At 45.4% G+C, this 25,538-nt stretch overlaps 1 protein-coding gene across 1 annotated transcript in view; it reads left to right on the forward strand.

Annotated features, from left to right (window-relative positions):
• LOC126162897 (tetraspanin-7-like) overlaps window positions 1-25,538 on the forward strand; it is a 169,932-nt gene that overhangs the window by 46,321 nt on the left and 98,073 nt on the right. Inside the window, exon 2 of the mRNA XM_049919705.1 lies at window positions 17,605-17,793. Within this exon, the coding sequence (XP_049775662.1) occupies window positions 17,605-17,793 (189 nt within the window). The remainder of the gene's footprint in view (window positions 1-17,604; window positions 17,794-25,538) is intronic.

The raw sequence follows: 25,538 nt of genomic DNA on the forward strand, positions 1-25,538 counted from the left end.
GGAAAACCAGAAAAGAAGAGAATCGAAGCATTCTGTCGCGTCTGTAGTTTCCTGCGAGCGGATCAGGATGGTAGCTAGACGCTAAATCCATTAATGAGGTGGCTCATCCAACTCGAAGTCCTGGTGCTGGAAAACAAGCTGGAAATTCTTTGCAGATAAGGATCTCGGTGGGATAAAGGACGTATACTTCTGATGAAATAACTGAGATGAAACACGAGGTAGGATAAGATCACTTTCGAACCCTAAGGGGCACCAACACATTGAATGTAGGTTGTGCAGTCCTGCATGTACCCTGTGCAGCTTCGTGCCACGAGAAACTAAGTCTCGTCCCGAGGGCAGGGTAACACAGGTCCAGCGTCTGAGGCAACTGTCGAAGGAATTTCCCATCAACACCAGCGGCCGTGGTTATACAGGCTCGTCTGATGCAATCCACCGCGATCACGCGCGTCTCCCGTGTCCTGTCGTCCTTCCAGAACATTCTGTCGTAGCTGGTCATGTAGCTCCAGCGTCCCTTGCCACAAAAACGCAACCTCTCCTGCTTCCCAGCGCCCTGGCTGACGTTAGGTTGCTTTCTTACAGGTTCATCTAATGCAATCTTATGCATTTCTACTAACATCCGTGACCCATTCGCGACAATTTGAGATGTGGTGCTACAGAAGCATGTTGGAAGTTAGGTGCATTGCTAAGGTAAGGAACGAGGAGGTTCTCCGTAGAGTCGACTAGGAAAATAATACATGGAAAACACTGATTGAAGAAGGGACAGAATAGTAGAGTATCTCATAAGACATCACGAAATAACTTCCACGGTACAAGAGGGCAAAAACTGTAGAGGAAGAGAGATAGTGGAATGCGTCCAGCAAATAACCGAGGACATAGGTTGCAAGTGCTACTCTGAGATGAAGAGGTTGGCATAGGAGAAGAATTCGTGGCGGGCCGCTTCTAACCAGTCAGAAGACTGACGACTCAAATAAAAAATAATAATAAAAAATAAAATAAAAAAATAAAACGAAAGATAAAAAAGGCACCAAAATACATAGAAACACAAACAGGTAAAATAGAGCGAGTAAATAAATTTAAATGTCTTGGAGAAACTATACAACAGAATGGACTAGAAAAATCTGCAATAGATGTAAGAATTAACAAAATGGAAAGAGCATATGGTTTGACTAAACATATTTACAACAAGAAATGTATATCTAGAAAAACAAAAGTAAAACACTACACCACAGTGGTACGACCAGAACGTTTATATGGATCTGAATGCTTAACGATGAACTATAAGATGGACAAACTAGAGGTACTGGAAAGAAGGATTATTAGAAAAATAATGGGTGCAATGGAAACTGCAGATGGTTGGGAAATAAGAAGTAAAGAGGAGAAAAGAGGAGATCTACAAAAACATACAGAAAATATTTGAAGTAATGGCCAAACGAAGATTAGCCTTTTTTGGACATCTCTACCGAATGGATGTGGCTTGCCAGGAGAGCGAACACCGGTATGAGAGGAAGCCGAAAGGCACGCGTTTTAGCTCACGCAGGCTGGCGTGAGGTCTGGAACAGGACAAGGGAATTAGACTTTAGCAAAAAAGGACGTAGCTGTGGAATACTTAACTTTAATCCATAAATGGTGAACGTCGTTCTTGACGGTACATGTTTTACAGTATCAATAGTAACTGGTAATGGCGCCTTGCTAGGTCGTAGCAAATGACGTAGCTGAAGGCTATGCTAACTATCGTCTCAGCAAATGAGAGCGTATTTTGTCAGTGAACCATCGCTAGCAAAGTCGGTTGTACCACTGGGGCGAGTGCTAGGAAGTCTCTCTAGACCTGCCGTGTGGCGGCGCTCGGTCTGCAATCACTGATAGTGGCGACACGCGGGTCCGACGTATACTAACGGACCGCGGCCGATTTAAAGGCTACCATCTAGCAAGTGTGGTGTCTGGCGGCGACACCACACTCCTATATTTCTGGAAGAAGAAATCGACAATAGCATGGATTACAGAAGTAAGGAACGATCTTGAAAGAAACAACATCAAAGAATCAGAAATAGGAGAAAGAAACCGTTTTAAAAACAAAATACTAAATTTGGAAGGCTTTCAAAGCAGAAGAAATAAAAAATCGGGAAAAACATGGACAGAAGAAAAATGAGGGAATACTGGGAAAATAGGAAACAACAACAAAGGAAGAAGAGGAACTGAAGTTGTTAACGAGATCCTAGTTGGTCAATACGACTGTAAAAAAAAAAAAAAAAAAAAAAAAAAAAAAAAAAAAAAAAAAAAAAAAACATAGTAGCTGTTTTCCTTCTTTCCGTCAGCGCTCTCTTCTACTCCCAAAACACGAATTTAATCGTGTATTCTTCCTGCTATAGTGCACTGTTCTAATTTTAATCACCAACTGTGTATTTTGACGGAAAAAGTGAGTAACAGTTAGCTGTTCGGACTGAGAGACTCTGGTGGAGACCGTCAGACCTTTGGAGGGGTGCACCGTGTGGGTGACCTTTGCGCGGGTGCTGGTATCGTGGTGTGAATGGCTGGACCGGGCCCTTTCCGCTTCCACCGGCCGATGTTCACGGCCGATTTGGCTCTGCCCGCTGGTGCCGATGAGGCGCTCAAAGGCTTAAACGCGCCCTGAATGTCAGCCGCGGCCGCTGCTACGTCGTTAAACGGCCGACCCCCCCGCCTGACGAGCCGTGGGCGCGTCCATAAACTTGGGCGGCGCTACCAGCGCTCTCTGTGTGCCCTTCGCACGGCAGAGGTTTATCACTCAAGTAGGACGCCTACCAGTTTCCTTCCTGTTGAGACTTTCACGCAGCCTGTTTTCATGTCGTTGTTTGAGGTCACTCCACAATGCAATCTACAGCTATAAAAATGTGTGTGAAATCTTATGGGACTTAACTGCTAAGGTCATCAATCCGGCCGGCCGGAGTGGCCGAGCGTTTCTAGGCGCTACAGTCTGGAAACGCGCCACCGCTACGGTCGCAGGTTCGAATCCTGCCTCGGGCATGGATGTATGTGATGACCTTACGTTCGTTAGGTTTAAGTAGTTCTAAGTTCTAGGGGACTGATGACCTCAGAAGTTAAGCCCCATAGTGCTCAGAGCCATTTGAACCATTTTGTCATCAGTTCCTAAGCTTACACACTACTTAAACTAAATTATCCTAAGGACAAATACACACACCCATGCCCGAGGAAGGACTCGAACCTCCGCCGGGACCCGCCGCACAGTCCATGACTGCAGCGCCTCAGACCGCACGGCTAATCCCGCGCGGCAGTCTACAGCTATGTTTGAAGGTAGTATCTGTTCCCGAAAGAACAGATATCATTGATGACCGTGCAGTTTCTCTAGAATGAAATGATAATTAAATCGACACCCTAGCTACAAACAAGCATTGATATACATTATTGGGGACATGTTGAAAATGTGTGCCCCAACCGGGACTCGAACCCTGGATCTCCTGCTTACATGGCCGACGCTCTATCCATCTGAGCCACAGAGGGCAGAGAGGATAGTGCGCCTGCAGGGACTTATCCCTTGCACGCTCCCCATGAGACCCACATTCCCAACATGTTCACGCCATTACAGTCGTAGAGCGCCTAATAGATGTTTGCCCAACACACTCATTACTCGTGGCAGATTAATCTACCAAGTCCCGTACGAGTTGGGGCATAGCGTGTGCGTTCGCACAAGAAGGTCAATGGCCGGGTAGCCATATTTTAACTATATATGAAGCTAGTATCTGTCCCCGAAGGAACAGATACCACTGATGACCGTGCAGCTTCTCTAGAAAGAAATGATAATTAATCGAAACCCTCAGCTGCCAACAGGTGTTGTTGATATACCTCAATGGGGACAATTTGAAAATGTGTGCCCCGATCGGGACTCGAACCCGGGATCTCCTACTTACATGGCAGTCGCTCTATCCATCTGAGCCAACGAGGGGCAGAAGATAGTGCACCTGCAGGGACTTATCCCTTGCACACTCCCCAATGATGTATATCAACGCCTATTTGCAGCTAGGGTGTCGATTTAATTATCATTTCATTCTAGAGAAGCTGCACGGTCATCAATGGTATCTGTTCTTTCGGGAACAGATGCTACCTTCATATATAGTTAAAATATGGCTACCCAGCCATTGACCTACTTGTGCGTACGCACACGCTATGCCCGAACTCGTACGGGACTTGGTAGATTAATCTGTTACGAGTAATGTGTGTGATGCGCTTCAGTCCGGAACCACGCGACTGCTACGGTCGCAGGTTCGAATCCTGCCTCGGGCATGGATGTCCTTAAGATAGTTAGGTTTAAGTAGTTAGAGGTTTTCGGGGACTGATGACATCACATGTTAAGTCCCATAGTGTTAAGAGTCATTTGAACCATTTTTTTAAAATTGTGATGTGCAAACGTCTATTAGGCCCACTACGAATGTAGTGGTGTGGACATGTTGGGAATGTGGGTCTGACGGGGAGCGTGCAAGGGATAAGTCCCTGCAGGCGCACTATCCTCTGTGCCCTCGGTGGCTCAGATGGATAGAGCGTCTGCCATGTAAGCAGCAGATCCCGGGTTCGAGTCCCAGTCGCGGCACACTTTTTCAACATGTCCCCAATGATGCATATCAACGCCTGTTTGCAGCTAGGGTGTCGATTTAATTATCATGCAATGTACAGCGCCCATGCCTGAAAAAATAAGGAATGCTGTCAAGTAAACTAAACAACAAGTTAACATACGAGTAAATACATTGTCCACTCACATCAATGTGACCGCCTGTCAAAAGTCTGAATAATCAATGAGGTTCTGGAAGATGCAGACAGGGACGTGGAGCCACACCGACTCTGCTGGGACCAGCTGCGCTAGGTTTTTCTGTTCAGGTTCCATGGGGCGAAGAGCCCGATCGAGGTGGTCGCACAAATTGTCCACTGGGCTCAGATCCGACCAATTTGGTGGCCAGTGGCGTACGGTTAACGCATCTACATCGACATCTACATGGATACTCTGCAAATCACATTTAAGTGCTGGCAGAGGGTTCATCGAACCACCTTCACAATTATCTATTATTCCAATCTCGTATAGCGCGCGGAAAGTATGAACACCTATATCTTTCCGTACGAGCTCAGATTTCCCTTATTTTATCGTGGTGATCGTTTCTCCCTATGTAGGTCGGTGTCAACAAAATATTTTCGCATTCGGAGGAGAAAGTTGGTGATTGGAATTTCGTGAGAAGATTCCGTCACAACGAAAAACGCCTTTTTTTAATGATTTCCAGCCCAAATCCCGTATCATTTCAGTGAGAGTCTCTCCCATATTTCGCGATAATACAAAACGTGCTGCCTTTCTTTGAACATTTTCGATGTACTCAGTCAGTCCTATCTGGTAAGGGTCCCACACCGCGCAACAGTATTCTAAAAGAGGACGGACAAGCGTAGCGTAGGCAGTCTCCTTAGTAGATCTATTACATTTTCTAAGTGTCCTGCCAATGAAACGCAGTCTTTAGTTAGCCTTCCCCACAACATTTTCTATGTGTTCCTTCCAATTTAAATTGTTGTAATTATAATTCCTAGGTATTTAGTTGAATTTACGGCTTTTAGATTAGACCGATTTATCGTGTAACCGAAGTTTAACGCGTTCTTTCTAGCACTCATGTGGATGACCTCACACTTTTCGTTATTTAAGGTCAACTGCCACTTTATGCACCATTTCGATATTTCTTCTAAATCGTTTTGCAGTTTGTTTTGATCTTCTGATGACTTTATTAGTCGACAAACGACGGCGTCATCTGCAAACAACCGAAGACGGCTGCTCAGATTGTCTCCCAAATCGTTTATATAGATAAGGAACAGCAAAGGTCCTATAACACTACCTCGGGGAACGCCTGAAATCACTTCTGTTTTACTCGATGACTTTCCGTCAATTACTACGAACTGTGACCTGTCTGACAGGAAATCACAGATCCACTCGCGTAACTGAGACGATATTCCATAAGCACGCAATTTCACTACGAGCCGCTTGTGTGGTACAGTGTCAAAAGCCTTCCGGAAATCCAGAAATACGGAATCGATCTGAAATCCTTTGTCAATAGCACTCAGCACCTCATGTGAATAAAGAGCTAGTTGTGTTTCACAAGAACGATGTTTTCTAAACCCATGTTGACTGTGTGTCAATAGACCGTTTTCTTCGACGTAATTCATTACGTTCGAACACAATATATGTTCCAAAATCCTGCTGCATATCGACGTTAACGATATGGGCCTGTAATTTAGTGGATTACTCCTGGTGATCTTCGAACTACTCACGTACACTGCGAGCTGTATGACACGTTGCATTGTCCTGCTGCTAGATGCCATTATTTAGAGGGAAAACAATCCGTATGTAGGGGTGGTCATGGTCCCCAGGTATAGATGGATACTTCTGTTGATCCGTTCTGCCTTCCTGAATGACGATATCACCCAGGGAATGCCCTGCGGCCTGGACACTTCCGACTATTGTTGTAGGGTACTTACTTTCAGACGTTTCACGCCTTACACGCCAACGACCATCTGTCCGATGGAGCATGAAACGTGATTCATCTGAAAATGCCACCTGTCGCTACTCAGTGAACGGCCAGTTGCTGCTTGAATACTGTTCACTGGTGTGGGATTCGTACCAGATAGGGCTGATGGAAGAGAGAGAGAAGATCCAACGGAGAGCAGCACGCTTCGTTACAGGGTCATTTAGTAATCGCGAAAGCGTTACGGAGATGATAGATAAACTCCAGTGGAAGACTCTGCAGGAGAGACGCTCAGTAGCTCGGTATGGGCTTTTGTTTTTCGAGAACGTACCTTCACCGAGGAGTCAAGCCGTATATTGCTTCCTCCTACTTATATCTCGCGAAGAGACCATGAGGATAAAATCAGAGAGATTAGAGCTCACACAGAGGCATACTGACAATCTTTCTTTCCACGAACAATACGAGACTGGAACAGAAAGGAGAACCGATAGAGGTACTCAAGGTACCCTCCGCCACACACCGTCAGGTGGCTTGCGGAGTATGGATGTAGATGTAGATGTAGATATTGGCTTACAAATTCCAGTCTTTGTCGACGATGAACAGCGGTCAGGTTTGGTCCATGAACCACGCGCCTGCGCAAAAGTCCATATGCAGCAATGCTCGCTGAACGGTCATTGAAGAGGAAATGTTGGTAGCCCCTTGTCTCATCTGTGTGGTCAGTTGCTCAACACTTGCACGTCTATTCGCCCGTATACACCCGCCGTCGTTCACCCGTGTCATCTACAACCTGTGGTGCACCACGTTTGCCTCGGCGCAGGTTTTAGATAGCGCCATTTTGCCATGCAAGTTATACTTTAACCACAGCAGTATGAGAACGTTTACAAACTTAACCGTTTAGGAAACTACCCTTGGCCTAAAAGCGAATGATTATGCTCTTTTTGACGTCCGGTGTCGCGTCCTTCCTGTTTTACGATCACGACTGCACTGTTTACCCTTCCCCTCCTCTCCCCTCTCCCCCCCCTTCCGGTCGCGGGATGGCCGCGAAAGCGCGGCGGGACCAAACGGAGAGCGGCCCGCGAACAAACAAACGAACGGAACGGACGGACACGAAACAACGACGGACGATGGAGAGAGACCTTACGACGACAACAAGCAAGAAGCAACAGAGTGACAGAGACAACCAAACGAATCCAAAACGTTCACTAGTAACGGAAAAAACGCTGTCTGTTGTCGAGGCGATATGTCAAGACTCACGCATCAATTAGACTCGCTGGTTGAGCTTTTTTTTTTTTCTTTATTGATATTTTTCACCTTATACAAAGGTGGGCTGGCAGCGGGTAAATCTATTCCGCTCTTCAGCCACAAGTATTACAGAAATGAGAAAATGAAGACAGAAAAGTGACAGATTGGTGGTTAAAAGAACATTAGATACAAAAATTAAAAAAACGCGAAGCCGATCACACTCGACGAAAAAACACCAAAAACTGTCGGCACTCCACACAAACACTGATGACTTAGACGTTACAAGTGAACGAAGGAGCGTGGCGGCGAAAAACATTAAATCACAACACGATGGCGCACACACGAGAAACTGATGGCGATGATCTCCAACACGCGAATGTCCACTGAACGTGTGCGAGTCCGGGTACCTGCCAAGAGTGGAAGAAGCGGGGGGGGGGGGGGGGTGAGAGGCAGAGGGGAGAGCAAAGATGCCAATGGCAGAGGAGAGGGTAGGAGGTATGGAGGTATGGGGGTAGGGGAAGCCCGGGGGAGGAGGGGGGAGAAAGGGAGGGAAGGGGCGAGAGAAGGGAGAGAGGGTGCCCATAGGAACAAACACAGGAAGAGGGAGGGAGTATCAAAGTTGGTTGGAGGGGTAGATGGAGGGGAGGAGGGCATCATCAGGGAGGGGGAGCTGGCGGAAGCCACCTTGGGAGAGGGTAGGGAGAGTGGAGAGATGGAGAGCAGGTGGGACATGGAAATATAGGCAGCCGGCAGGAGTGGCCGAGCTGTTCTAGGCGCTTCAGTCTGGAACAGCGCGACCGCTACGGTCGCAGGTTCGAAGCCTGCCTCGGTCATGGATATGTGTGATGTCCTTAGGTTAGTTAGGTTTAAGTAGTTCTAAGTTCTAGGGGACTGATGACCTCAGCTGTTAAGTCCCATAGTGCTCACAGCCATTAAATACAGGCGCGGCAGCGGACGGGGACGGGAGAGGATGGGAGAAACAAGCAGGTGAGGGGAATATAGTTTACGGGAGGTGTAGAGGGTCCGTATCCGTTCGAGGAAAAGGAGGAGGTGGGGGAACGGAATAAGGTCGTACAGGATCCGTGTGGGGGAGACGGATGCGATAGGCGAGGCGAAGAGCATGGCATTCTAGGACCTGAAGGGATTTGTAAAAGGTAGGGGGAGCGGAGATCCAGGCAGGGTGGGCGTAGCAGGGGATAGGATGGATGAGGGATTTACAGCTATGGAGGATGGACTTAAGCCAACACATTTTCTTTGCGTCTGAATACTTCCACCTCCCAGTCTCGTAGGGTCGTGATCTATGGACTGAGTGGTACAAAATTTATTTAATACACTACTGGCCATTAAAATTGCTACACCACAAAGACGACGTGCTACAGACGCGAAATTTAACCGACAGGAATAAGATGCTGTGATATACAAATGATTAGCTTTTCAGAGCATTCACACAAGGTTTGCGCCGGTGGTGACACCTACAACGTGCTGACATGAGGAAAGTTTCCAACCGATTTCTCATACACAAACAGCAGTTGACCTGCGTTGCCTGGTGAAACGTTGTTGTGATGTCTCGTGTAAGGGGGAGAAATTCGTACCATCGCAATTCCGACTTTGATAAAGGTCGGATTGTAGCCTATCGCGATTGCGGTTTATCATATCGCGACTTTGCTGCTCGCGTTGGTCGAGATCCAATGACTGTTAGCAGAATATGGAATCGGTGGGTTCAGGAGAGTAATACGGAACGCCGTGCTGGATCCCAACGGCCTCATATCACTATCAGTCGAGATGACAGGCATCTTATCTGCATGGCTGTCACGGATCGTGCAGCCACGTCTCGATCTCTGAGTCAACAGATGGGGACGTTTGCAAGACAACAACCATCTGCACGAACAGTTCGACGACGTTTGCAGTAGCATGGACTATCAGCTCGGAGACCACGGCTGCGCTTACCCTTGACGCTGCATCACAGACAGGAGCGCCTGCGATGGTTTACTCAACGACGAACCTTGTTGCACGAATGGCAAAACATCATTTTTCCGGATGAATCCAGGTTCTGTTTACAGCATCATGATGGTCGCATCCGTGTTTGGCGACATCGCGGTGAACGCACATTGGAAGCGTGTATTTGTCATTGCCATACTGGCGTATCACCCGGCGTGATGGTATGGGGTACCATTAGTTACACGTCTCGGTCACCTGTTGTTCGCATTGACGGCACTTTGAACAGTGGACGTTACATTTCAGATGTGTTATGACCCGTGGCTCTACCCTTCATTCGATCCCTGCGAAACCATACATTTCAGCAGGATACTGCACGACCGCATGTTGCAGGTCCTGTACGGGCTTTTCTGGATACAGAAAATGTTCGACTGCTGCCCTGGCCAACACATTCTCCAGATCTCTCACCAATTGAAAACGTCTGGTCAATGGTGGCCGAGCAACTAGCTCGTCACAATACGCCAGTCACTACTCTTGATGAACTGTGAGGTCGTGTTGGAGCTGCATGGGCAGCTGTACCTGTACACGCCATCCAAGCTCTGTTTGACTCAATGCCCAGGCGTATCAAGGCCGTTATTACGACCAGAGGTGGTTGTTCTGGGTACTGATTCTCAGGATCTATGCACCCAATTTGCGTGAAAATGTAATCACATGTCAGTTCTAGTATAATATATTTGTCCAATGAATACCCGTTTATCATCTGCATTTCTTCTTGGTGTAGCAATTTTAGTGGCCAGTAGTGTAAATGATATTCTGTAGCGCTGTTGTATGTTTCCTAGCGATGTTACAAACAGTCGCAGGCATATTCTATATGACTGAGGACGGGCTGCTTAGCGAACTAGTCGAGCTGTCACAGAACGCCTGAATATTCGTAAAACGAGGCACGTATGCGTGCAGTCTCACGAACCCGGCTGTTGTCATTTTGGAAGGCATAGAAGTAGCAGAAATCATAACATTTTGTCACAGAGTACGTTAAAATAAAACCCCTGGTTCGTGCCCACTGCAATGTGAATGAATGAGCCCAAGTCAAGTTATGAAAAACAGCTCTGAAACATCACGGAACCACCTCTGGCCTGAAGAACACCCTCCACAGCTCTCGCTTAAAACCACTTTGGGTTGTCGGTGAATTTGGCGCCAGGTATCACTTGAAAAGAGGCAGTATCGCAGCTCGTCAAACAACATTTCATGTCTCCTGTCAGCTATCGTTCAGTTTCAGTGTTGTCACTGAAGACGTGGTTTATTATTTTAAAAGTTTTATGTTTAATGTTTTATTTATAACAAACTTTTATATAATGTGCTACGTTTTATCTGTATGACAACTTGGTGTGAGGTCCAACTCAAAATGAACACATTTTATAAAGAAAATTTTTGAAGACCTGAAGATGACAGCAAAATGTGTCGAAACCGGTTGTTTGTAAATAAAGAAATGCCTATTCGGTATTGGCTTTAGAAAGTTTTTATGAAGAAAGACACATCGCTCCTTCTCATTTCTCAATATGAGAAAATGCAGTCACGTGCAACTTAATGTGCCAATGTGAGCAAGGGGCTTTTGCGTGTGTCCAGTTGTAATGTCCACTGCATGCAGTTCTCTTCATCATGTTCGCTCAGAAAGGTAGTTTAGATGGAGCTGCATTTTCCTGTCACGTTTGAAACTGGCTGTCAACGACAAACCGTGACACTCGTCTTCCATTCATGTCGGTGAGGATCTTTCTACGACCGCTGCTCTCACACCGTGTTATATGGCTCCTGATCGTGAACGTTGAATAGTCTGCATTGATACACCGAGACATTGGGCAACTTACTGCACAGTGGGGTCATGGGCACATTGATACACGATAGCCCGTTTCTGCCATTGCGTGACGTCTTCACATTACTGATCTTACTGCGACGATTGCTTACAATCAACTGGAATATATACATCGACTTCACTGACAAGACTTGCCGTCAGTGGTGGAGGGTCACAGTTCCAAAGGGTGTCCCAGGACAATGGGCGGTATTCAGGGATATGACAAGAACGCTCATTCGAAACAAAATATTTCATATGTACATGTAACCTATTTCAAATGGTTTCTGCCATAGAACACATTTAATTAACAGTTTTATTTATGCAACTGATGGCTTTACACACAACTGGTCTGAATCATGTTTATCAGAATGTAAAAAGTTGTGCTGAATAATTCAGAAATGTTGGAAGGGTAGAAACGGGTCGAAATTACAAAGAGTGTCACACAGGGTTCAATTTTGGATCCACTCCTACTCTTATGGCAGAAAGAAATACAGAACAAAAATGTTGAAAGCAACGATGTAGTTTGGGCTAAAATGAAACGTCAGAGAGATTGTGTGGGTTAGACAAAAATAATGTCTGATGGGCGTTGAATAAGTAATGGCATACTTTTTGTTCTTGGGTAATTGCAGTTCAAATAATAAATAATTTGTTGTGGGATATCTTGGAATATTGTCGCTTGAGCCCCTATAGTTTCATGAACTTCAGATTAGTGGCCGCGCTATATGTAGCCTTCAAAACTGAGTCTGTAACGCCGGCCGGAGTGACCGAGCGGTTCTAGGCGCTTCAGTCTGAAAACGTGCGACCGCTACGGTCGCAGGTTCGAATCCTGCCTCGGGCATGGATGTGTGTGATGTCTTTAGGTTAGTTAGGTTTAAGTAGTTAAAAGTTCTAGGGGACTGATGACCTCAGAAGTTAAGTCCCATAGTGCTCAGAGCCATTTTGAGTCTGTAACGGAAGCGCATTCCAAACAGAGAGCTGTCATAGAGTCCCTTTTAGTGGAAAACCATAGCATCGCATATATTCGTAGGCCTTGGCAGCCTGTTTACAGTGACCTGGCAGTGAACAAAAGCTTGGTGAGTCGTTGGGCGAGATATATGTCGTTATCGCAACAAGGTCACACCAATATGTCCAGTTTCCCACTTGCCAGCTGGCTGCACACAGCTTGACTCCTGCAATATCGGAACGTGCGGACCCTCTCATTTGAGGTGATTGATGGATCACAATGAAACCCCTCGCTGCATAACTAAACGTCCCCGTTGATAGTGGATACACGCTCGTCCACCAGTTGGGGTACACAAAGATGTGTGCCCGCTCGGTTTCTCGCCGACTCACAAGAAGACCATACACAGCAACGAAGGGCCATCTGTGGGGAATTGCTTGCGCATTACGAAGCTGATAGCGATAGTTTTTTTGTCGAACGTCATCAGAGGCGATGGAACATGGGTTCATCACTTAGAATTGAAAACAAAACGGCAATCCATGGAGAGTTGCCACACATATCTCATCCGAAGAGAAAGTTCAGAACCAGAGCCTCAGCAGGTAAAGTCATGGCGACGCTCTTCTGGAACTCTGAAAAGGTTATTGTGTTTGATATACTCCCTCAAGGTGCAACGATCAACTCTGAAGTATATAGTGCTACTCTCAAGAAACTGACGAAACGCCTTCAGCGTGTTCGTCGCCACAAACGTGCAAACGAACTTCTTCTTTAGACCAACGCAAGGCCCCACTTTAAGTTTGACATCCGTGAGGGACTCAGAAAACTACATTTGACTGTGCTTCCTCAACCACCCTGCAGTCTGCATCTTGCACCTTCCGGCTTCCATCTGTTTGGCCCAATAAAGAATGCACTCCGCAGGAAGCAGTACGTAAATCAAGAGGGGGGGGGGTTATTGATGCAGCAAGACTTTGGCTCCGACGTCGACCGGAAGCGTGGTGCATGCCCTTCCAGTAAGGTGGCATAAGGTCGTCCCATTGAACAGAGACTATGTTGGAAAATAGGGTTTTGTAGCCAAAAGAGTAGGTAATAATACGATGTGTTGGATTCCTGAACAAAACCAGCCTGCTTTCAGAAAAAAAGTGTTGCTTTAATTATTGAACCCCCTCCCTCCTCGTACATTGTGTTCTGCTTCGGAAACCATTCGAAATAGGACGTATGGCCATATGAGTTTTTTGCTTCTAATGATATCGGCTATTCTTCCTGAGACACCTTTTATACACGGAAGAGCCAAAGAAAGTGGTACACCTGCTTAATATTGTGTAGGGCCCTCGCGGGCAAGGAGAGGTGCCACAACATGATGTGGTATGGACTAGACTAATGTCTGTAGTAGTTCTGGAGGGAATTGACATCATGAATACTGCAGAGCTGTCCTTAAATCCGTATGGGTTCGAGTGGGTGGAGATCTCTTCTGAACAGCACGTTGCAAGGCATCCCAGACATGGTCAACAAATGGTTCAAATGGCTCTAAGCACTATCGGACGTAACATCTGAGGTCGTCAGTCCCCTAGACTTAGAACTACGTAAACCTAACTAACCTAAGTACATCACACACATCCTTGCCCGTGGCAGGATTCGAACCTGCGACCGTAGCAGCCGCGTGGTTCCGGACTGAAGCGCCTAGAACCGCTCGACCGCAGCGGCGCCCAGATATGTTCAATAATGTTCATGTCTGGGGAATCTGGTGGCCAGGTAAGGTGTTTAAACTCAGAAGAGTGTTCTTGGCACCACTCTGTAGTAATTCTGGACGTGTGGGATGGTTGGCATTGCCCAACTCCGTCTGAATGGACATGACCATTCATGTGATCAGACAGGATGCGTACGTACTTGTCACATGTCAGAGTCGTATCTAGATGTATCAGGGGTCCCATATCACTCCAAATGCACATGCCCCACACCATTACAGAACCTCCATCAGCTTGAACAGTCCCTTGCTGACATGCAGCGTCCATGGATTCAATAGATTGTCTCCAGACCCGTACACGTTCATCCGCTCAATACAATTTGAAACGAAACTCGTCCGATCAGGCAACATGTTTCTAGTCACCAACAGTCCAACGTCAGTGTTGATGGGCCCAGGCGAGACGTGAAGGTTCGTGTCGTGCAGTCATAAAGGGTACACGAGTGGACCTTCGGCTCCTAATGCTCGTATCAATGATGTTTCGTTGAATGGTTCGCATGCTGACACTTGTTGATGCTCCAGCGTTGAAATCGGCAGCAGCTTGCGGAAAGGTTGCACTCCTGTCATGTTGAACGATTCTCTTCAGTCGTCGTTGGTCCAGTTCTTGCAGGAGCTTTTTCCGGCCGCAGCGATGTCGGACATTTGATGTTTTACCGGACTCTTGATGTTCACGGTACACTCGTGAAGTGGTCACACGTGAGAATCCCACTTCATCGCTACCTCGGAGATGCTGTGATCGATCGCTTGTGCGCCGACTGTAACACCACGTTCAAACTCACTTAAGAGGGGTAGAACGTCAAACGGGCCGACTTGGAGCAGGTGAGGCACCATAGATCATTTTAATTTCCACTGTCTATACTTTTACAAATAAATTCATAAAACTTTGTTATCATGACCAGGAAGCATTGAGGAATCACACTCATAGCAGTGGAAGTTCAAAAACGTAGCAAAATACTTTTTTTTTTACATGTGAAATTTCATCATTTTTTCTCTTACTACTGGCTGCATTTGTTTCTGTAGGTACACTTTTCTTCGTAAGTAATTCGATGAGTTTTGCACAGCATACAAACTATAGTTACATGTGTATGAAACTCTAGAGTTTATTTAATTTATGAAAAATGAATGAACTGTTACATTTTAAACTTCATGTTTAGAAAAAACTCAAATTTTATAGTTAATTATCTCAATTTTTACCACAGTTTTTAATAGATTTGGAAAATTCGAGAGTTTCATACACCTGTAAGTACTGCTTGTATGCTGCGCAAAATTCATCGAAGAATCTCTCTTACTTAGGAAGATAAGTGTACATACAGAAACAAATGCAGCCAGTAGTAAGTGAAAAAATGATGAAATTTCACATGTAAAAAAAAAAGGTATTTTGCTACGTTTTTGAACTTCCACTGCTATGAGTGTGAGTCCTCAATGCTTCCTGGTTTTGCTGACAAAGTTTTATGAATTTATTTGTAAAAGTATAGACAGTGCAAATTAAAATGTCCTGTGGTGCCTCTCCTGCTCAAAGTCGGCCCGTTTGACGTCCTATCCCCCTTAAATCTTGAGAACCTGCCATTGTACCAGCAATAACCGATCTAACGACTGCCCCAGATACTTGTTGTCTTACATAGGCGTTGCCGACCGCAACGCTGTATTCTGCTTGTTTACATAGCACTGTATTTGAATACACATGCCTGTACCAGTTTCTTTGGCGCTTCAGCGTATCATCTACAGTGATAAGAGAGATCAGTGTGCTCTTCTAACGTGGTGACTAGTACTGTGTAGTGGTGGGCAGGAAATCGCGTATCTGTTAGAAATCACAGTGACTGAGAAGTCACAGATATCACAGTAGCAACTTTACAGAATCTAACTGCGATATCAGTCACAGTTAGCAGTCGCAAGTAGTATTTCATATTCAAAGACGTGAGCCATCTATTGGTCGAATTTAGCAGTGCTTTCTGCGATTTCAGTGACAAGTCGCAACTAAGAGTCGCAAGTAGCAACTAAAAAGCGCGGTTAACAGCGGCATCTGTTGGCCAAAGTTCGTACTATGTCCATCTCTGCGATACGGTATCGGGTCTAACTGCGATTTCCGTGACAAATCGCAACTAAGAGTCGCAAGTAGCAACTAGAAAGCGCGGTTAACAGTGCCATCTGTTGGCCAAAGTTCGTACTACGTCCATCTCTGCGATACGGTATCGGGTCTAACTGCGATTTCCGTGACAAGTCGCAAGTAGCAAATAGAAAGCGCGGTTAACAGTGCCATCTTTTGGCCAAAGTTCGTACTACGTCCATGTCTGCTATGCGGTATCAAGTCTAACTGCGATTTCCGTGACAAGTCGCAACTAAGAGTCGCAAGTAGCAACTAAAAAGCGCAGTTAGCACTGCCATCTGTTGAGCAAAGTTCATACTACGCTATTCGCTACCGAGTCAAACTGCGATTTCTGTGACAAATCGCAAGTAAGAGTAATTATTTCACTTTTAAACTGCAAATCCTCTAAGAACTGTCTTGAATCTTTACGAGTCTCTCTCAAAAACAGCCTTGATGTGGATAGATACGTACAGCAACCAGTAATCAGAGTCAGAACTGTGTCTGCAAAAACACAAGGATTATTAAACAATTTTTGCTGTCATTAATTACTAGCAATATAATTGACAGAGTAGATTGCTAATATTTGCTATAATGAATATCACATTTGCAAGAACGATCACACTGAAGTAATTAAGTCCATCGAAATGCTTAGAAACTAACCTCTCGTCTGACGAAAACGGTCTAAAGACGCAGTGGCAATTTCTTCAGATCTGTTGACAATGATATTTTGAGTTATCACTTTACTGAGTGACTGAAATGTAGTTCAGGTACCTGTGAACATAACAATATGTTACAATTCATTTTCTAAATACGAACTATTACGGTACTGTACGGCTACTTACATATTAATTACACTATTAATATTTTCACAGTTGTTTCTTTAATACAAAATTAAAGCCAACGGAAGAAAAAACGTAAAACATACTTGCCAAAGACAGGTTCGTTGAGATGCAATTTTCTGTGTTGACAGATGTAACTTTCTCATACGGTGGTAAGTCGCAGAAATCGCAGGAATCACAGAAATCGCAGAAGTAGCAGAAGTCACAGAAATCGCAGAAGTAGCAGAAGTCACAGAAATCGCAGAAGTAGCAGAAATCGCGGAAGTAGCAGAAATCGCAGAAATAGCAATGGCGGAGGGATACATGACCTATGTTCCTTAACTGCGACTCTTAACTGCGACAAATCACAGTTAAGAATCACAGATACTCAAAAGTAGCATTCACAGAAATCACTGATATCGGAAAATCGCAGTTTAGCCCATCACTAGTACTGTGGTTAGCCTGTAAGGGCAGCGTGCCGCGTGTGGTGTGAAGGGGCGTGCTGAGGGAGTGTGCCGTGTTGCAGCTGACGGGGATCGCCATCCTGGCGGCGGGCATCTGGCTGGAGGTGGAGCTGTACAAGTACATGGAGCTGTCCACCGAGTTCTCGCGCTCCGCGCCCTACGTGCTGCTCGGCGCCGGCGCTCTCATCGTGCTCGTCGGCTCGCTGGCCTGCTGCTGCACCGTCAAGGGGCAGCCCGCCCTTCTCTACATCGTGAGTACACGCACGCACTGTTTGTTTGGTCACCAAAATAACGCTTCCAGCCAGCAAAAAATGATAAGCGCCGACGTTCTATCGCTGAAGCTTGAGCTGATGGTGGTGTTGGATTTAGACTCATATCAGCATCGTCATCCTTCAAACTTGAAGGTGCCTAAGAGACAATCTCCCAAGAGACAATTTCAATTCCTTCCGAACTGACTATGCAAATGTAGACGAGATGTGGCTCAAATTCAAAGATATAGTAGCAAACAGCAATTCAGTGATTCATACCTCATAAATTGGTTAGAGATGGGACTGATCCCCCATGGTACACAAAACAGGTCCGGACGCTGTTGCAGAGGCAACGGAAAAAGCATGCGAAGTTCAGAAGAACACGAAATCCCGAAGATTGGCCAAAATTTACAGACGCGCGAAATTTGGCACGGACTTCAATGCGAGATGCCTTTAATAGGTTCCACAACGAAACATTGTCTCGAAATTCGGTAGAAAATCCGAAGAAATTCTGGTCGTATGTAAAGTACACAAGCGGCAAGACGCAGCCAATATCTTCGCTGCGCAGTGCCGATGGTACTGTTACCGACGACTGTGCCGCTAAAGCGGAGTTATTGAACGCAGTTTTCCGAAATTCCTTCACCAGGGAAGACGAATGGAATATTCCAGAATTTGAAACACGAACAGCTGCTAGCATGAGTTTCTTAGAAGTAGATACCTTAGGGGTTGCGAAGCAATTCAAATCGCTTGATACGGGCAAGTCTTCAGGTCCAGATTGTATACCGATTAGGTTCCTTTCAGATTACGCTGATACAGTAGCTCCCTACTTAGCAATCATATACAACCGCTCGCTCACCGATAGATCTGTACCTACAGATTGGAAAATTGCGCAGGTCGCACCAGTGTTTAAGAAGGGTAGTAGGAGTAATCCATCGAACTACAGACCTATATAATTGACGTCGGTTTGCAGTAGGGTTTTGGAGCATATACTGTATTCAAACGTTATGAATCACCTCGAAGGGAACGATCTATTGATACGTAATCAGCATGGTTTCAGAAAACATCGTTCTTTACCGCACGAAATAATGGCCGCTATCGTCAGGAGATCTCAAGTTGATTCCGCATTTATAGATTTCCGGAAAGCTTTTGACAATAAGCACTAGCAGCAGATTAAGGGGGGGTAGGGCGTCAAACGGGCCAACTTCGAGAAGGAGAGGCATCACAGGACATTTTAATTTGCACTGTCTATACTTTTACGAATAAATTCATAAAACTTTGTCAGCATGACCAGGAAGGATTCAGGATTCACCCTCATAGCAGTGGAAGTTCAAAAACACGAAATAAATAATATTTTTTAAATGTGAAATTTCATGATTCTTTTCACTTACTGTTGGCTGCATTTGTTGCTATAGGTACACTTTTCTTCATAAGTAAGAGAGATTCTTCGCTGAATTTTGCACAGCTTACAAACCATACTTAACAGGCGTATGAAACTCTAGAATTTATTTAATCTATGGAAAAATGAATTGGCTGTTACGTTTTAAACTTCGTGTTTAGAGAAAACTCGAATTTTATAGTTAATTATCTCAATTTTTACCACAGTTTTTAACAGATTTGGGAAATTCTAGAGTTTCATACACCTGTAAGTATGGTTTGTATGCTGTGCAAAATTCATCGAAGAATCTCTCTTAATTATGAAGAAAAGTGTACCTACAGCAACAAATGCAGCTAATACCAAGTGAAAAAATGATGAAATTTCACATGTAAAAAAATTTGTTTTGTTATGTTTTTGAACTTCCTATGCTATGCGTGTGAATCCTGAATCCTTCCTGGTCATGCTAACAAAGTTTTATGAATTTACTTGTAAAAGTATAAACAGTGGAAATTAAAATGTCCTGTGGTGTCTCTCCTGCTCCAAGTCGGCCCGTTTCACGTCCTACCCCCCTTAACAACCGGGACCTATAAATTGCTATAAAAAGTTAAAGAAAAAATATTTTGCACCACTACCGTATGTGCGAAACTGTCTGGACTTAAAATTGATGGGAACAGGAAATGCAAAAGTAAACTACGCCATACAAAAAAAAGAGTCTTTACTCTGAAATACAAAAACAAACAATAGTCAGAGTACAGGCAGCGTGTTCGAAAGTGCACTTCTTTACGCACCAAGTCATTCAACAATAAAATAGGAGTAATCCGCTAAAATACAGACTCACACCGCTAATCTCTGTTGGTCCATCATGGACAGCGGACATCAGCTGGTTAAGTAGTTGTCATTGTCAATGAAATTCAACAACAGCCTTGTGACTTAAGATGTTATATTATTTCATTTGGAAGGCTACCTGTTTCAGCATTTCACTTGCCATCTTCAGGCCCCATACGCATCTCTCCAAATAAACGGAAATCTTATATAGAGCCATAAATCTCTGGATGTCGTGAATTCAATCGTTTAACTAGTGCTTCTTTCGAAGTCTTGATAGGAACTGCCGGCCGCGGTGGCCGAGCTGTTCTAGGCACCTCAGTCCGAAACCGCGCGACTGCTACGGTCGCAGGTTCGAATCCTGCCTAGGGCATGGATGTGTGTGATGTCCTTAGGTTAGTTAGGTTTACGTAGTTCTAAGTTCTAGGGGACTGATGACCAGAGATGATAAGTCCCATAGTGCTCAGAGCCATTTGAACCATTTTTGATAGCAACTGAGTGCTACCATGTCTTCGAATGAAGCACTACTGTAACTATTGAATTCACGACATCCAGAGATTTATGGCTGTACATAACATTTCGTTTATTTGGAGATGCATATTGGGCCTGAAGATAGCGTAGTAAAATGCTGAAACTGATAGCCTTCCAAATAAAATATAATAAAATAACATCTTTAGTTACACGACTATTGGCGAATTTCATTGACGTTGACAATCATTCCGCTAACGTCGATTTTCATTAGGATTTTGGAACGTATACTGTGTTCGAACATTATGAGTTATTCCGAAGAAAACTATTTATTGACGAATAGCCAACACGCACTTACAAAATATCGCTCGTGTGAAACACAATTAACTCTTTATTCTCACGAAGTAATGAATGCTATCGACAGGGTAGCTCAGAATGGTTCCCTATTTATAGATTTCCAGAACGCTTTTGGCTCCGTTCGTCACAAGTGACTTCTAATCAAATTGCGTGCCTGTGGACTATCATTTCAGTTGCGCGAATGGATTCGAGAGTTCGCAGTAACTGACGGAAACTCATCGAGTAAAACAGTCCTCCCCGATAGCTGAATAGTCAGCGTGACGGACTGCCGTCCTAAGGGGCCCGGATTCGATTCCCGGCTGGGTCGGGGATTTTCTCCGCTCAGGGACTGGGTGTTGTGTTGTCTTCAGCATCATTTCATCCCCATCCGGCGCGCAGGTCGCCTAATGTGACGGCGAATGTAATGAGACCTGTACCGAGGCGGTCGGACCTGCCCCGTAAGGGGCCTCCCGGCAAATGACGCCAAACGCTCATCTCCATCTGCATCGAGTAAAACAGAAGTGATTTCTGCAAATCGACGTTAGCGAGATGAATCTGTAATTTAGTGGATTAATCCTATTTTGTTTCTTGGGTATTGGTGTGACTTTGTGTGTAAAGAAGCGGACATTCGAACAAGAAGTGTTATAGGCCCTCTGCTAACTACATAAACAATTTAGGAGGTAATCTGTGTAGCACTCTTCGATTGTTTGCGGATGATGCTGTCATTTACCGTCTTGTAAAGTCATCAGATGATCAAAAAAAAATTGCAAATCGATTTAGACAAGTTATCTGGTGTATGGTACGAAAATTGGCAATTGACTCTAAGTATAGATAAGTGCGAAGTCGTCCACACGATTACTAAAAGAAATCCGCTAGATTTAGATTACACGAAAAAGCAAGAAATCTAAAGTATGTAAATTCATCTAAATACTTAAGGATTACAATTGCGAATAACTTAAGTTGGAACGATCGCATAGGTAATGTTGTGGATAAAGCAAACTGAAGATTAGAATTTATTAGCAGAACACTGACAAATGCATGAAGATGGACAGCTCCTTTTGTACTATCGCGAAACAGGGTAGAGAGAACCACGGACATGATACGTGAATTGGGGTGGCAATCATTAAAACAAAGCTGTTTCTCGTTGCAGGATCTTCTCATGAAATTCAGTCACCAAATTTCTCCTCAGAGTGTGTAAATATTCTTTTGGCACCCACCTACGTAGGGAGGTATGAGTATCATAATGAAATAAGAGAAATCAGAGCCCGTACAGAAAGATGTAAGTGTTCGTTTTTCCCTCGTGATATTCGACAGTGGAACGGCAGAGAAACATCTTCATGGTGGTTCGATGAACCCTCTGCCAGGCACTTATTGTGAATTGTAGAGCAATTGTGTAGATGTAGATTGTAATCGGAAGCTCATAGGAACAACAGTCGGTAATCCTCCATATGATCATCTTTGAGGCGGAGGATCAATACCTCATCTGCTAGTGTCTTCGCAAGCGCTCGTCTTTGACGTTCTTTCTTGCTGTACCATTTAAACGTACTTCGTTACTTGAAATAACAAACGTTAATAAACACACCAGACAGAAATTAGTCGCCACCCCAGGAGACATCACGCTAATACCGTATACAACCATATCTAGCCTTGACAGTGGGCCCAGTTCGGCGACATACAGAGTCCGGAAGATTCTTTAGGTACGCCACATGTAGCTGGAGCCATTCATTGATGATTAAATCCCGTACAGCTAATAAATTGAGGGGATGTTGATCACTATGTTTGACCCGCTGTTTCAAACAGTTCTACACATTAAGAACCTTCCTGGCAGATTAAAACTGTGTGCCGGACCGAGACTCGAACCCGACATCTTTGTCTTTCGCGGTCAAGTGCTCCACCAACTGAGCTACCCAAGCACGACTCACGATCCGCCCTCACAGCTTCAATTCTGCCAGTACCTCGTCTCCTACCTTCCAAACTTAACAGAAACTCTTCTGCAAAGGTCCCGAGTTCGAGTCTCGGTCCGGCACACAGTTTTAATCTGCCAGGGAGTTTCATATCAGCGCACACTCCGCTGCAGGGTGAAAATCCCATTCTGGAGTTCTACACATTTTGTATGGAATTAAGATCGGGGGATTTAGTGCGCCAGTCGAGCTGCGGTGCGATGCTTGAGCGCTCGTGAAAACATGAACGTATGGGTGAAAACCCTGAACATTTTGGAGGAAGGGAGTGACACAGCGTATTAACCATGAAGACGAGAAAGAAAGGGCAATATCTCATCCGTAAGAACGTTGAAATACACATCTTGCTTCATGTTCACAGTTACCTGAATGACTAATGGCACGGCAAAGTCCCCCCAAAATGTGACAGACCCGCTTCGGCCTGAACAACGTCCTCTACACACTGTGGTTTAAACGCTTTATTCGGCTACCGGTACACTTGATGTTGGGCATTACACTGAGGTAACAAAAATTCAAATGGCTCTGAGCGCTGTGGGACTTAACTTCTGAGGTCATCAGTCCCCTAGAACTTAGAACTACTTAAACCTAACTAACCTAAGGACACCACAAACATCCATGCCCGAGGCAGGATTCGAACCTGCGACCGTAGCGGTCACGCGGTTCGAGACTGTAGCGCCTAGAACCGCTCGGTCACCTCGGCCGGCTGTAACAAAAGTCATGAGAAATCTTCTAATATCGTGTCGGACCTCCTTTCGCCCGGCGTAGTGCCGCATCTCGACGTGGCATGGACTCAACAAGTGGTTGGAAGTCCGTTGCAGAAATATTGAGCCATGCTGTCTCTATAACCGTCCATAATTGCGAAAGTGTTCCCGACGTACAATCGTGCACGAAATGGCCTCTCGATTATGTCCCATATATGTTTGATGGGATTTATGTCGGCCGATCCAGGTGGCCAGATCATTCACTCGAACCGTTCAGAATGTTCTTCAGACCAATCGCGAACAGTGTGGCCCAGTGACATGCTTCGTTGTCATCCATAAAAAATCCATTCTTGTTCGGTAACATGAAGGCCATGAATGGCTGCAAACGGTCTCTAAGTAGCCGATCATAACTAGGTCCCAATCTACTCCGTTTAAATACAGCTCACACCATTATGGAGCCACCACCGACTTGCACAGCGACTTGTTGTCAACTGGGATCCATGGCTTCGTGGGGTCTGTGCCACACTCACACCCTACCATCAGGTCTTACCAACTGAAATCGGTGCTCACCTGACTAGGCCACGAATTTCCAGTTGTCTATGGTGCAACCGATATGGCCATAAGCCCAGGGGAGGCGCTACAGGCGATGTCGTGCCGTTAGCAAAGGCACTCGCGTCGGTCGGCTGCTGCCATAGCCCATTAACGCCAAATTTCGCCGCATTGTCATAACGGACTCTTTTTGTCGTACGCCTCGCATTGATTTCGGCGGTTATTTCACTCAGTGTTGGTTGTCTGTTAGCGCTAACAACACTACGCAAACGCCGCTGCTGTCGCTCGTTAAGTGAAGGCCGTTGGCCCTTGCGTTGTCCGTGGTGAGAGGCAATGCCTGAAATTTGGTATTCTCGGCACACTCTTGAGAGTGTGGATTCGGAATATTGGACACCCTAACTATTTGCGAAATGGAATGCCCCATGCGTCTAGCTCCAACTACCATTCCGCGTTCGAAGACCAATTCCCGTCGTGCAGCCATAATCACGTCGGAAACAATGTCACATGAATCACGTGAGTACCAATGACAGCTCCGCCAATGCACTGCCCTTTTATAGCTTGTGTACGCGATACTATCGCCATTTGCATACTTGAATATCGCTCTCCCATGACCTTTGTCACCTCAATGTATTTGAAAAGAGCCAAATCGTGACCCTTCGGACGAGATTACATCTATCAAGTCAACCCCTGTCAAGTTTCTGTGTCGTTCGGCGCACTAAAGACATGCGGCTTCATGTACTTCTGTGAACGCTAGCCCGTTGGTGATACCAGACTATAAATGTCCAATGGACCAGGTTGAGATGGACGTGCGCTGTTTACGACCACTGGTCTTACACCGTGTCGCATGGCTGCGTGTGCTACACAGTTCCTTGTAAACAATTTGGTCCGTCCGCGTTGATATACCAAGAAACCGAACAACTCCTTTCACGATGTGGTCACTGGCACGTCCGAACGCGATCCCTTCTCTCTGCCATTCCGTCATGTCCCCATCTCGACTCATCGTTCTACTCTAATCGCAAGCAACCGACTGGGACATACCCATAACTTCACTGCCATAACTTACGTCGGCGGTGGTCAAAAGAGCAGCTGGTAGGCATCCACAGGGTTCCAAAGCGACCAAGGTGTTCTTTTAAGCACACTGCCGGAAAAAATACAACGCCCTCGGGAGCAATGTCATTGTACTAACAAGTAAGGTGACAGGCAGTTCATCATTGTAGAAGTGTACGACAAAAAATTCAAACCAAGTGAAACACACGTGTCCAAACAGACGCATCGTTACACAGTGCACCCACCTTTGGTGGCAACTCAGGCGTGTATTCACACATGCGTCCGATCTTAAAGGTGCCGAATGGCGTCCAGCGAAAGATTGTCCCCAGCAGTTTCTGCCTTTTTGTCGCAATTGGGGAATGGTTCGCGCAGGCTCTGCAGAAAGAGCAGGTTCCCGCTTAGATTAGATTTGATTAGTACTTGTTCCATAGATCATGAATACGACACTTCCGTAATGATGTGGAACGTGTCAGGTTAATAAAAGGAGTCTAT

This window comes from Schistocerca cancellata, chromosome 2, assembly GCF_023864275.1.
Source record: "Schistocerca cancellata isolate TAMUIC-IGC-003103 chromosome 2, iqSchCanc2.1, whole genome shotgun sequence".
Lineage (NCBI taxonomy): Eukaryota > Metazoa > Arthropoda > Insecta > Orthoptera > Acrididae > Schistocerca > Schistocerca cancellata.